The sequence below is a fragment of the Engystomops pustulosus genome, chromosome 4, assembly GCF_040894005.1.
Source record: "Engystomops pustulosus chromosome 4, aEngPut4.maternal, whole genome shotgun sequence".
Lineage (NCBI taxonomy): Eukaryota > Metazoa > Chordata > Amphibia > Anura > Leptodactylidae > Engystomops > Engystomops pustulosus.
This window is the reverse complement of record NC_092414.1, coordinates 11,392,083-11,408,081: the sequence shown is the minus strand read 5'-3', so window position 1 is coordinate 11,408,081 and position 15,999 is coordinate 11,392,083. Positions and strand designations below refer to the sequence as shown.

Genomic DNA, 15,999 nt, shown 5'->3' with positions numbered 1-15,999 from the left:
GAATATAACTACTATAATACTGCCCCCTATGTACAGGAATATAACTACTATAATACTGCCCCCTATGTACAGGAATATAACTACTATAATACTGACCCCTATGTACAGGAATATAACTACTATAATACTGCCCCCTATGTACAGGAATATAACTACTATAATACTGCCTCCTATGTACAAGAATATAACTACTATAATACTGCCCCTATGTACAGGAATATAACTACTATAATACTGACCCCTATGTACAGGAATATAACTACTATAATACTGCCCCCTATGTACAGGAATATAACTACTATAATACTGCCTCCTATGTACAAGAATATAACTACTATAATACTGCCCCTATGTACAGGAATATAACTACTATAATACTGCCTCCTATGTACAAGAATATAACTACTATAATACTGACCCCTATGTACAGGAATATAACTACTATAATACTGCCCCCTATGTACAGGAATATAACTACTATAATACTGCCCCCTATGTACAGGAATATAACTACTATAATACTGCCCCCTATGTACAGGAATATAACTACTATAATACTGACCCCTATGTACAGGAATATAACTACTATAATACTGCCCCCTATGTACAGGAATATAACTACTATAATACTGCCTCCTATGTACAAGAATATAACTACTATAATACTGCCCCTATGTACAGGAATATAACTACTATAATACTGCCTCCTATGTACAAGAATATAACTACTATAATACTGCCTCCTATGTACAAGAATATTACTACTATAATACTGCCCCCTATGTACAGGAATATAACTACTATAATATTGCCCCCTATGTACAAGAATATAACTACTATAATACTGCCCCCTATGTACAGGAATATAACTACTATAATACTGCCCCCTATGTACAAGAATATAACTACTATAATACTGCCCCCTATGTACAAGAATATAACTACTATAATACTGCCCCTATGTACAAGAATATAACTACTATAATACTGCCCCCTATGTACAGGAATATAACTACTATAATACTGCCCCCTATGTACAAGAATATAACTACTATAATACTGCCCCCTATGTACAAGAATATAACTACTATAATACTGCCCCCTATGTACAAGAATATAACTACTATAACACTGCCCCCTATGTACAGGAATATTACTACTATAATACTGCCCCCTATGTACAAGAATATAACTACTATAATACTGCCCCCTATGTACAAGAATATAACTACTATAATACTGCCCCCTATGTACAAGAATATAACTACTATAATACTGCCCCCTATGTACAAGAATATAACTACTATAATACTGCCCCCTATGTACAAGAATATAACTACTATAATACTGCCCCCTATGTACAAGAATATAACTACTATAATACTGCTAATAACTAATATAATTCTATAATACAAGAATATAGCTATAATTATACGGCCACCTCCCTGGAGTAGGGCTGGGCTGTGTTTGCAGTGAGTGTATTATAGCGGTAGATGGATGGAGATTGAATATCTCAGATGATATAATCTTTACATCCAGTATAATGTGTCTCCTCCTTCGCAGCGTTGTGTCGCTTTCCTGCTATGAATGAAATTACTCGGACATCTCGCTCTGTGTGACATAGATCCTCCGCACCCGGTGACATGAGATTTCTGGAGTCTATAAATACGTCGCGGTGCGGCCTCCTTCACGCCAATTGCCATAAAATCTGTTCCGGGCTGCGGTCGCGTCTTATGGTTTTATTAATTTGAAGGGACACGGAGCAGCGAGAAAATATGTGACTTAAAGGCAAATCATTCATGAGGTTCTCTATTCTTAAAGGGATATGTCACCTACAGAATTCTAGTGGTTTAAAGGGAATGTCAGGCCCCAGGCCAGTAATATTGCCATCTAGAGACCTGTAAGTGCGGCCACACCTTTGTCTTAACCACACCCCTTTATGAATATGCAAATTACTCTGAAAGTGCACCAGGGGCGGGGCCAATATGCTAGATTTGCATATATATATGCATAATCACATTTAAAAAAACATTCAATGGGAAGTGAATTTGGAGCAGATCCAGAGCCATTAAGCTGCTCCTTGAAGTTGGTTCCCGCCCCCAATGCACTTACAGGCTAATTTACATTTTTCAAAAATATCTGAAAATGTCATTCACATATCAAGAAAGAGCGTTGGTTTGAATTTTAGAAAAGACTTGGAGCACTTGTTGGGAAAATGGCTCCGCCTTCAGGGCACTTGTGCGTTGATTTGCATATTCATAAAGAGATGATTAACTTTTCTGTTTTCGGCCAAAAAGATCTGTTTTTGCCTTTTTTAATAGGTCTGCACGTGGCCTATTATAGGTTCGGGAGACGATATAGACCTCAGAGACCCCCTTTAAGAAATTATTTGAAAATTATGAGGTCTATTACCCAAGAGGCTTAAAAAGGGGAAATAGAGGGCGAAAAATGGAGGGTCCCTTTAAGAGCAGACTGTCACCGCTCCTAGAGAAGTTTTAGTTTTCCCCAATTTGGAGAATGAAGTCACAGGAAATATATCTTACTGTCTGCAGAACACAGGACGGAACATTACCTGCGCACATTCCTGGACGCAACGCTGACAGATCCGCAGCGAGACAAATCACTTGTAACCGGAGCGAACGTCTAACGGAGACGACGTCAATAAGTAATTAACTAATACAAACAAGAAATAGAAACGCCAAACCGGGAGCATCACAGGACAAAGCATAGAGCCGTAGTGTAGTAGTTATATACTTATACATAGGGGCAGTATTATAGTAGTAATATTCTTGTACATAGGGGGCAGTATTAAAGTAGTTATATTCTTGTACATAGGGGGCAGTATTATAGTAGTTATATTCTTGTACATAGGGGGCAGTATTATAGTAGTTATATTCTTGTACATAGGGGGCAGTATTATAGTAGTTATATTCTTGTACATAGGGAGCAGTATTATAGTAGTTATATTCTTGTACATAGGGGGCAGTATTATAGTAGTTATATTCCTGTACATAGGTGACAGTATTATAGTAGTTATATTCTTGTACATAGGGAGCAGTATTATAGTAGTTATATTCCTGTACATAGGGGGCAGTATTATAGTAGTTATATTCTTGTACATAGGGGGCAGTATTATAGTAGTTATATTCTTGTACATAGGGGGCAGTATTATAGTAGTTATATTCCTGTACATAGGTGACAGTATTATAGTAGTTATATTCCTGTACATAGGTGACAGTATTATAGTAGTTATATTCCTGTACATAGGGGCAGTATTATAGTAGTTATATTCTTGTACATAGGGGGCAGTATTATAGTAGTTATATTCTTGTACATAGGGGGAAGTATTATAGTAGTTATATTCTTGTACATAGGGGCAGTATTATAGTAGTTATATTCTTGTACATAGGGGGCAGTATTATAGTAGTTATATTCTTGTACATAGGGGGCAGTATTATAGTAGTTATATTCCTGTACATAGGTGACAGTATTATAGTAGTTATATTCCTGTACATAGGGGCAGTATTATAGTAGTTATATTCTTGTACATAGGGGGCAGTATTAGAGTAGTTATATTCTTGTACATAGGGGGAAGTATTATAGTAGTTATATTCTTGTACATAGGGGCAGTATTATAGTAGTTATATTCCTGTACATAGGGGGCAGTATTATAGTAGTTATATTCTTGTACATAGGGGGCAGTATTATAGTAGTTATATTCTTGTACATAGGGAGCAGTATTATAGTAGTTATATTCATGTACATAGGGGGCAGTATTATAGTAGTTATATTCCTGTACATAGGTGACAGTATTATAGTAGTTATATTCCTGTACATAGGTGACAGTATTATAGTAGTTATATTCCTGTACATAGGGGGAAGTATTATAGTAGTTATATTCTTGTACATAGGGGGCAGTATTATAGTAGTTATATTCCTGTACATAGAGGGCAGTATTATAGTAGTTATATTCCTGTACATAGGGGCAGTATTATAGTAGTTATATTCTTGTACATAGGGGGCAGTATTATAGTAGTTATATTCCTGTACATAGAGGGCAGTATTATAGTAGTTATATTCCTGTACATAGGGGCAGTATTATAGTAGTTATATTCTTGTACATAGGGGGCAGTATTATAGTAGTTATATTCTTGTATATAGGGAGCAGTATTATAGTAGTTATATTCTTGTACATAGGTGACAGTATTATAGTAGTTATATTCCTGTACATAGGGGCAGTATTATAGTAGTTATATTCTTGTACATAGGGGGCAGTATTATAGTAGTTATATTCTTGTATATAGGGAGCAGTATTATAGTAGTTATATTCTTGTACATAGGGGGCAGTATTATAGTAGTTATATTCCTGTACATAGGGATCAGTGTTATAGTAGTTATATTCCTGTACATAGGGGCCAGTATTATAGTAGTTATATTCCTGTATATAGCGGGCAGTATTATAGTAGTTATATTCTTGTACATAGGGGGCAGTATTATAGTAGTTATATTCTTGTACATAGGGGGCAGTATTATAGTAGTTATATTCTTGTATATAGGGAGCAGTATTATAGTAGTTATATTCTTGTACATAGGGGGCAGTATTATAGTAGTTATCTTCCTGCACATAGGAGGCAGTATTATAGTAGTTATATTCCTGTACATAGGGGGCAGTATTATAGTAGTTATATTCCTGTACATAGGAGCAGTATTATAGTAGTTATATTCTTGTACATAGGGGGCAGTATTATAGTAGTTATATTCCTGTACATAGGGGGCAGTATTATAGTAGTTATATTCTTGTACATAGGGGTCAGTATTATAGTAGTTATATTCCTGTACATAGGGGGCAGTATTATAGTAGTTATATTCCTGTACATAGGAGGCAGTATTATAGTAGTTATATTCTTGTACATAGGGGGCAGTATTATAGTACTTATATTCCTGTACATAGGGGCAGTATTATAGTAGTTATATTCCTGTACATAGGGGGCAGTATTATAGTAGTTATATTCTTGTACATAGGAGGCAGTATTATAGTAGTTATATTCCTGTACATAGGGGGCAGTATTATAGTAGTTATATTCTTGTACATAGGGGCAGTATTATAGTAGTTATATTCCTGTACATAGGGGGCAGTATTATAGTAGTTATATTCTTGTACATAGGGGGCAGTATTATAGTAGTTATATTCCTGTACATAGGGGGCAGTATTATAGTAGTTATATTCCTGTACATAGGGGGCAGTATTATAGTAGTTATATTCTTGTACATAGGGGGCAGTATTATAGTAGTTATATTCTTGTACATAGGGGGCAGTATTATAGTAGTTATATTCCTGTACATAGGAGGCAGGATTATAGTAGTTATATTCTTGTACATAGGGGGCAGTATTATAGTAGTTATATTCTTGTATATAGGGGCAGTATTATACACATACACTGGTAACGTCTGGTAGCGCTGCCTGTAGCCCGTGTTGTGTAGCGGTGTATGTATCGCCCCCTCCTCCTCTGTGTAATACCGCGCTGTAGATGTTCCTGAATGATTTCATTGATTAGGTTTTCTGTGCTGTGAAACTTCTGTGCCTGGAATCCAAATCTAATACCTTAATTCAATTCTCACCTGATAAGGTTGCTGTGGAGAAGCCAAAGCCACTTAACCCTCCGTTTTCTGAGCATGTTACAAGAATGTGTCGGAAATTACTACAGGCGCCATCAGTCTCTAGGATAATTAAATATTTTCTGTCTGTGATACTATGATTTGCATTATGTTGAGCCATTAGAACATTAGTTGTATATTTGCATGTGGTTTTGTTACAGTGTTTTTGTTACTTCTCCAGCTTTTCTTTATTAAAGCAAATCAGTGTGATGATATTGTATATAGGGGCAGTGTTATGGTACTGTATATACGGTGCAATGATATGGTACTGTGTATAGGGGAGTGTGATGATACTGTATATAGTGGGTAGTGATATAGTACTGTATATAGGGGGCAGTGTGATGGGGCTGTATATAGGGGGCAGTGTGATGGGGCTGTATATAGGGGGCAGTGTAATGGGGCTGTATACAGGAGGCAGTGTGATGGGGCTGTATACAGGAGGCAGTGTGATGGGGCTGTATGTAGGGGGCAGTGTAATGGGGCTGTATATAGGGGAAGGGCAGTGTCATGGTACTGTATATAGGGGGCAATGATATGGTACTGTATATAGGGGTGCAGTGTGATGGTACTGTATATAGGGGTGCAGTGTGATGGTACTGTATACAGGGGCAGTGTGATGGTACTGTATACAGGAGGCAGTGTGATGGTACTGTATAAAGTGGGCAATGATATGGTACGATATATAGGGGGCAATGATATGGTACTGTATATAGGGGGCAGTGTAATGGTACTTTATATAGGGGCAGTGTGATGGTACTGTATATAGGGGTAGTGATTTAGCGCTGTATATAGGGGGCAGTGTGATGGTACTGTATATAGGGGCAGTGTGATGGTACTGTATACAGGGGGCAGTGTGATGGTACTGTATACAGGGGGCAGTGTGATGGTACTGTATACAGACATTCTGCCTCCTTCTTACTAGGGGATACATTTTGTAAGGTCTTGTCTCCTCTATGACGCTGCACCAAGCATTGGGACATCCTTAATTAAAGATTTGGCTCTTTTAAGAAAATACATTTTATACACAAGATCAAACTTTATTACTCCGATCACAGTGATTACAGAGACGTGAACATGACAACAGCAGATTTCAAAAGAACGTCAAGATTTAAAGTAGAAACTTGCAGTGTGCTGCTTTGGAGGTGACTAGAGTCTATACAAAAACCATATTTGCAATATTACAGCGGGACCTTAATCATCAAAACTGTGAATCGGGCCTTGTTACCCAGAGCAGCCAATCAGAGCTCAGCTCTCATGTTTCAAACTGCTGTGGCAAAATAAAAAGCTGAGCTCTGACTGGTTGCTATGGTTAACCATGACAGAATGGTTCAAATTTGCTGAACTTTATTAACAGAAAACTAAACAATGGTGTCTTTAACAGTCTGATTGGCAAGATTCAAATTTGTAGAACTTTATTAAGATAAATGACGGTTATTTTGCCTTCTCCTCCTCATGTTTACCTCGGTGTAGCGGGGTGATTTTCACAGTGAGAGCGCACATTGCCCCCCGGTGCATTGTACATTTACTGCCATCTGCTCCCTTTCCACAGCTGAGACTTTTTGTGTGGGTAAAGCTGGCACAGCAGTGGAATGTACCACCACCGCTGACCTTCACGAGAGGCACACAATGGCCGCAGTGACTCCGAGGCGGCTCGATTGCGCTCTTTTGAGATAGCAGTACCCAAACCATGACACGATTCCTGTCAGTTCTAGTGTTTAATTACAGATTTACAAATCTCTGTATAGAAATAGATTAGGTGATTGTATTGGGGGTCGTGTCCTCACACTGCTGTGCTCTTAGCTCTCTGCTCCTCACTTCTGAGTTATTGCTGTACTATCTGACCAGCAGTCTGCCATAGCTTTGACGTATGATAATGGGGCAGTGAAGCAGATCAGTGCAGAGAGCATAAAGCACAGCAGTGTGAGGACACACCCCCAATGCACTTGGAGAATCAACAATCCTGGAATATAAATTCATATTTTACAGTTCTGTTGCTACTAACAACATAGATAAAGGTCTGATTACACATATGTCCCGGAACAGTACATAACACTGTCTTCAGAGAGCACAGAGCACAGCAGTGTGAGGACACACCCCCAATGCACTTGGAGAAGCAACAATCCTGGAATATAAATTAATATTTTACAGTTCTGTTGCTACTAACAACATAGATAAAGGTCTGATTACACATATGTCCCGGGACAGTACATAACACTGTCTTCAGAGAGCACAGAGCACAGCAGTGTGAGGTCTGATTACACATCTCTCCAGGGACAATACATAACACTGGCTGCAGAGAGCACAGAGCACAGCAGTGTGAGGATAGCCCCCAATGCACTTGGAGAAGCAACAATCCTGGAATATAAATTCATATTTCACAGTTCTGCTGCTACTAACAACATAGATAAAGGTCTGATTACATATCTCTCCAAGGACAATGCCTAACTAATTACTAATAACAGAGATAAAGGTCTGATTACACAACTCTCCAGGGGTATTTAAAGGGATATTCTGGTTATATCAAGGATAGGGGATATCTCTATCATTTGTGAGGGTCTGAAGAGTTGATTTGTCTAAACCTGTGTGCTGTTAGCTCCCTCTAGTGGTAGCAACATGTAACCAGAATGCAACGTTTCTTCTACGCAGGGGATTTGGTGCTCTGTTACAGAAGAATTTAGCTGAAGCTATATAAGAAATATAATCAAAACAGTATTTTTAATAATGAGGAATATAGTTTACGCCCTCCTTAACCCTTTCCCTGACTCCATTCCTTACTAAGAGACCACTCACCCAATCTACCAACCACAAAGACCTGGCTCTTCATGAAACAATTAAAAAAAAAAACATAAAATTTGTAACTCTTTTTGTAAATTTCATGGTTCCCCTCCCCATTCTGAGATGTGACCACCATCCATGAAGAGGTTGTGAATGTTGGTCATTTCTCGAAAGTGACTTTGATGATGGGCAAACATAATGGGGGTCATTTACTAAGGGGCCGAATCGCGTTTTTCCGACGGGTTACACGAATATTTCCGATTTGCGCAGATTTTCCCTGAATTGCCCCGGGATTTTGCCGCACGCGATCAGATTGTGTCGCATTGGCGCTGGCATGCACGCGACGGAAATCAGGGGGCGTGGCCGTAAGAAAACCCGACGGATTCGGAAAAACCGCCGCATTTTTTTAAAAAAAGTGTCGCTTGTCATGCGCTTACCTGCACCCAAGATAGGACGGTGAACTCCGATGCAATCCGACGGACTTCAGCGCAGCAGCGCCACCTGGTGGACATCGGGCGCACTGCCTTAGTGAATCGCCGGAAGACCCGAATCCGCCGCAGAGAACGCGCCGCTGGATTGCGGCAGGACCGGGTAAGTAAATGACCCCCAATAAATGGTGGTGGTCCCCTTTTTGGAATTTAACAAGCTTGACTACCGTGTTCTCAATGGAGATGAACCACAACCAGAGGTGTCCAACGGGTTATTCCCTTCTACCAATGAGAACACATCTAAGGAAGGGTGGGACAGGGTCGTATTGAACGACCTTAGTCATCTGGAATCTCAACGGTGACTTCAGGAAGAACTTTCCTCAAATACAACATTTTCAATTTCATCCCAATGCTGAACTTCAAGGAGCTTCCCATGACCCAACAGAGAATATGGAGGGGTTTGACGAAGTTGGCAACGAAGGTGTACAGGTGGGTCACGGGGTCACACAACTCATAAAAGGACAGCTGACCGGCCTCGTAATCCAGGTACAGACCTAATTTCTCAGAAGACGGCTTGACCGGGAGCTGGATGACCTTCGAGTCGTGTATGACCGAATAGTGACCATTCCATAGTCGTAGTCCCCAGGACTTATCGTTGTAGCCGATCACGCAGCGCTCCCCTTTCCGCTCTATACTGGCGTAGCTCAGTCCCACACACCAGTCTCCTCCACCGCCGCTCTCCACTTGGAAGTAATGTTTCCCCGAGCGATAGGAATTCTTACTCAAAACTTGACACGACTGAAAAGTTTTGGGGTTATGTGGACGATTCTTCCCAACTCCGAGCCAGGAGACCATTCGGAAATCTGTCACCTCAACATCTTTACCCGCGGTGTGGACGTCGAAGAAGACGTCAGATATATCTTGCATCTTGAAGCCCTTGGAATCGATCTCTTGTATGATTCCAGTCATGGCTGCGTGTAGCATTGTGGCGATAGGAAGCGTATTCAGATCTCCAACCATGAGGACGTCGTTTCTGGTGGAAGAAGGCATCTTGCTTACGTAAGATCTGTGTTTTCCTTGGAGTGGACCATTGATATCTTGCTTCTCCTCGATGGAAAGCATGGTCTTAGACAAATCTTCATTCTCAGTTTCCAGCTGCTGGGTTATATCCAAAACAGAGAGTGTTACCTGCTCGACCTGCCTGGACGTATCCATCAGGACGCGCTTCTCCAAGTCGTTCACTTGGCTCCTGATGCCTTCAAAGAGTTCTGAGATATTCTGATTCACAACCTCAGCCCTTTCATGGACATCAGTCATGTGTTTGACCATAGCTTGGATCATTGACGCGTTCATTTCTTTCCTGGAGGCCAGATTGTCCAAGACCTTTCTTAGCTGCTGCTTCTTCTTCATCGAAGCCTCCTCTGAAAGCTCTGTTTGGTGTCCTCCATGTTCTCCATCCAACTTGCAGGTCACACAGTTACAAGCTGCGTCCTTGGTGCAGTAAGGTTCCTGTTTCTTCTTATGGACAGGAGATTTCCGGTTCTCCAGGGAAGTGCTGGGATCAGATAAGACGTGTTCTGGTCTCTTGCTATGAACTTTAAGGTGGTCATCACATAGAGAAGCCTCACAATGTAGACAGGACTTCACAGCAGGTACAGGAGAGTGGATGCAGTAAGTGCAGTAGATCACAGGGACCTTCTCCTCAGGTGGCTCAGTAGACAGAACATATTGTGTTACATTGCGAAGAGCCCAGTTCCTAATCAGTGCCGGCCGCTCCCCAAACTCTTCTCTACATTCAGGACAGGAATAACCTCCAGACCCGTCCTGTGTATCCAGCACACGATCAATACAGACCCGGCAGAAGTTGTGTCCACATCTCAGCATTACAGGATCTGTATAAGTGGTCAGACAGATGGAGCAGTCCAGCTCCTCTCTCAGGTCGGCAGACGCCATGGCTGACAGAAGTTCTGAGGACTGGTGCTATGAACACCACACAGGAAGGGTAAGGTCCGTCATATAAATCCCTCCTCCTCTGATTTGACACGTATCAAAGATGCTCCATTGGACTTCCAGCTCAGCAGATTGGGTATCGCACTTGATAGGCTTCCATACAAAGGTCATCAGGCTGTATCATACATGGTAGTCATGGTGGACCTTAACCTTCTACTGCCTGAGGCGAGCAATAGAACGGCGCCCCCTCCACCCCCATCCAGTATTAATATATGAGGTTATTTTTTTTTATAGCACATGGGTTCTCCATGAAGCATCTCACACCCATGCGGACATCTGGGGTGACGAAAATTTTTAGGTGTCAAGTGCAGGTGGCGCTGCCTGAGGCAAGAGGTTCAAATCGCTTCATAGCTGGTGCACCACTGATGGTAGTGTAAGCAGAGCTGATGATGTCAGTGGTGGTATATTTGGGAGAGGTGACAGTATCACCAATCATAGGCTCAGAAGAAAGTATCACATATCATGGGCTTAGATACAGTAACTAAGCAGACTGTATCACACATGACAGGCTTCACAAACCTACCATACATTTATGGCCATCATGGGCTCTGGGCTGTAAGAAGGTTCTGGCCTCACCAAAGGTCTAGAGTTTTTATATAATCTGTGCAGCGACAGAATACAACAGTACCAAAACCAGTACAGCACCAGAACCAAGCACAGTACATCGAAACATTACCAGAGCCAAGCTTACTACATAAATACAGGCCAGGAACCAAGAATACTACATAGAAACATTACTAGATCCAAGCCTACTACATGGATATCTTAACGGAACCAGGCTTACTACAAAGATACAGCACCGGAACCAACATTACTACATCGCTATGTTACCAGAACCAAGATTACTACATAGATACAGCACCGGAACCAACATTACTACATCGCTATGTTACCAGAACCAAGATTACTACATAGATACAGCACCGGAACCAACATTACTACATCGCTATGTTACCGGAACCAAGATTACTACATAGATACAGCACCGGAACCAACATTACTACATCGCTATGTTACCGGAACCAAGATTACTACATAGATACAGCACCGGAACCAACATTACTACATCACTATGTTACCAGAACCAAGATTACTACATAGATACAGCACCGGAACCAACATTACTACATCGCTATGTTACCGGAACCAAGATTACTACATAGATACAGCACCGGAACCAACATTACTACATCACTATGTTACCAGAACCAAGATTACTACAAAGATACAGCACCGGAACCAACATTACTACATCGCTATGTTACCGGAACCAAGATTACTACATAGATACAGCACCGGAACCAACATTACTACATCGCTATGTTACCGGAACCAAGATTACTACAAAGATACAGCACCGGAACCAACATTACTACATCGCTATGTTACCGGAACCAAGATTACTACATAGATACAGCACCGGAACCAACATTACTACATCACTATGTTACCAGAACCAAGATTACTACAAAGATACAGCACCGGAACCAACATTACTACATCGCTATGTTACCGGAACCAAGATTACTACATAGATACAGCACCGGAACCAACATTACTACATCACTATGTTACCAGAACCAAGATTACTACAAAGATACAGCACCGGAACCAACATTACTACATCGCTATGTTACCGGAACCAAGATTACTACATAGATACAGCACCGGAACCAACATTACTACATCACTATGTTACCAGAACCAAGATTACTACAAAGATACAGCACCGGAACCAACATTACTACATCGCTATGTTACCGGAACCAAGATTACTACATAGATACAGCACCGGAACCAACATTACTACATCACTATGTTACCAGAACCAAGATTACTACAAAGATACCGCACCGGAACCAACATTACTACATCGCTATGTTACCGGAACCAAGATTACTACATAGATACAGCACCGGAACCAACATTACTACATCGCTATGTTACCGGAACCAAGATTACTACATAGATACAGCACCGGAACCAACATAACTACATCACTATGTTACCGGAACCAAGATTACTACAAAGATACAGCACCGGAACCAACATTACTACATCACTATGTTACCAGAACCAAGATTACTACAAAGATACAGCACCGGAACCAACATTACTACATCACTATGTTACCAGAACCAAGATTACTACAAAGATACAGCACCGGAACCAACATTACTACATCACTATGTTACCGGAACCAAGATTACTACATAGATACAGCACCGGAACCAACATTACTACATTGCTATGTTACCGGAACCAAGATTACTACATAGATACAGCACCGGAACCAACATTACTACATCACTATGTTACCGGAACCAAGATTACTACAAAGATACAGCACCGGAACCAACATTACTACATCACTATGTTACCAGAACCAAGATTACTACAAAGATACAGCACCGGAACCAACATTACTACATCGCTATGTTACCGGAACCAAGATTACTACATAGATACAGCACCGGAACCAACATTACTACATCGCTATGTTACCGGAACCAAGATTACTACATAGATACAGCACCGGAACCAACATTACTACATCACTATGTTACCGGAACCAAGATTACTACAAAGATACAGCACCGGAACCAACATTACTACATCACTATGTTACCAGAACCAAGATTACTACAAAGATACAGCACCGGAACCAACATTACTACATCACTATGTTACCAGAACCAAGATTACTACAAAGATACAGCACCGGAACCAACATTACTACATCACTATGTTACCGGAACCAAGATTACTACATAGATACAGCACCGGAACCAACATTACTACATTGCTATGTTACCGGAACCAAGATTACTACATAGATACAGCACCGGAACCAACATTACTACATCACTATGTTACCGGAACCAAGATTACTACAAAGATACAGCACCGGAACCAACATTACTACATCACTATGTTACCAGAACCAAGATTACTACAAAGATACAGCACCGGAACCAACATTACTACATCGCTATGTTACCGGAACCAAGATTACTACATAGATACAGCACCGGAACCAACATTACTACAGCGCTGTGTTACCGGAACCAAGATTACTACATAGATACAGCACCGGAACCAACATTACTACATCACTATGTTACCAGAACCAAGATTACTACATAGATACAGCACCGGAACCAACATTACTACATCACTATGTTACCGGAACCAAGATTACTACAAAGATACAGCACCGGAACCAACATTACTACATCGCTATGTTACCGGAACCAAGATTACTACATAGATACAGCACCGGAACCAACATTACTACATCGCTATGTTACCGGAACCAAGATTACTACATAGATACAGCACCGGAACCAACATTACTACATCGCTATGTTACCGGAACCAAGATTACTACAAAGATACAGCACCGGAACCAACATTACTACATCACTATGTTACCAGAACCAAGATTACTACAAAGATACAGCACCGGAACCAACATTACTACATCACTATGTTACCAGAACCAAGATTACTACAAAGATACAGCACCGGAACCAACATTACTACATCACTATGTTACCAGAACCAATATTACTACAAAGATACAGCACCGGAACCAACATTACTACATCGCTATATTACCGGAACCAAGATTACTACATAGATACAGCACCGGAACCAACATTACTACATTGCTATGTTACCGGAACCAAGATTACTACATAGATACAGCACCGGAACCAACATTACTACATCACTATGTTACCGGAACCAAGATTACTACAAAGATACAGCACCGGAACCAACATTACTACATCACTATGTTACCAGAACCAAGATTACTACAAAGATACAGCACCGGAACCAACATTACTACATCGCTATGTTACCGGAACCAAGATTACTACATAGATACAGCACCGGAACCAACATTACTACATCGCTATGTTACCGGAACCAAGATTACTACATAGATACAGCACCGGAACCAACATTACTACATCACTATGTTACCGGAACCAAGATTACTGCATAGATACAGCACCGGAACCAACATTACTACATCACTATGTTACCGGAACCAAGATTACTACAAAGATACAGCACCGGAACCAACATTACTACATCACTATGTTACCGGAATCAAGATTACTGCATAGATACAGCACCGGAACCAACATTACTACATCACTATGTTACCAGAACCAAGATTACTACAAAGATACAGCACCGGAACCAACATTACTACATCACTATGTTACCAGAACCAATATTACTACAAAGATACAGCACCGGAACCAACATTACTACATCGCTATGTTACCGGAACCAAGATTACTACATAGATACAGCACCGGAACCAACATTACTACATTGCTATGTTACCGGAACCAAGATTACTACATAGATACAGCACCGGAACCAACATTACTACATCACTATGTTACCGGAACCAAGATTACTACAAAGATACAGCACCGGAACCAACATTACTACATCACTATGTTACCGGAACCAAGATTACTACAAAGATACAGCACCGGAACCAACATTACTACATCGCTATGTTACCGGAACCAAGATTACTACATAGATACAGCACCGGAACCAACATTACTACATCGCTGTGTTACCGGAACCAAGATTACTACATAGATACAGCACCGGAACCAACATTACTACATCGCTATGTTACCGGAACCAAGATTACTACATAGATACAGCACCGGAACCAACATTACTACATCACTATGTTACCGGAACCAAGATTACTGCATAGATACAGCACCGGAACCAACATTACTACATCACTATGTTACCGGAACCAAGATTACTACAAAGATACAGCACCGGAACCAACTTTACTACATCACTATGTTACCGGAATCAAGATTACTGCATAGATACAGCACCGGAACCAACATTACTACATCACTATGTTACCGGAACCAAGATTACTACATAGATACAGCACCGGAACCAACATTACTACATCACTATGTTACCGGAACCAAGATTACTACATAGATACAGCACCGGAACCAACATTACTACATCACTATGTTACCGGAACCAAGATTACTGCATAGGTACAGCACCGGAACCAACATTACTACATCACTATGTTACCGGAACCAAGATTACTACAAAG

The 15,999-nt window shown here is 40.7% G+C and overlaps 2 protein-coding genes across 2 annotated transcripts in view; one reads left to right on the top strand and one right to left on the bottom strand.

Annotated features, from left to right (window-relative positions):
* Nucleotides 1-15,999, top strand: part of LARGE1 (LARGE xylosyl- and glucuronyltransferase 1) — a 367,872-nt gene that overhangs the window by 276,425 nt on the left and 75,448 nt on the right. The gene's annotated exons all lie outside the window — the stretch shown is intronic.
* On the bottom strand, nucleotides 8,836-10,853 carry LOC140128849 (E3 ubiquitin-protein ligase TRIM11-like). Its single transcript, XM_072150552.1, has one exon. It carries the CDS (start codon nucleotides 10,809-10,811, stop codon nucleotides 9,195-9,197), a length of 1,617 nt encoding a protein of 538 aa, XP_072006653.1. The 5' UTR covers nucleotides 10,812-10,853; the 3' UTR covers nucleotides 8,836-9,194.

Bases quoted from the DNA above. Each gene is read 5' to 3' on its own strand.
- LOC140128849 (XM_072150552.1), bottom strand. From the start codon at position 10,811: ATGGCGTCTGCCGACCTGAGAGAGGAGCTGGACTGCTCCATCTGTCTG.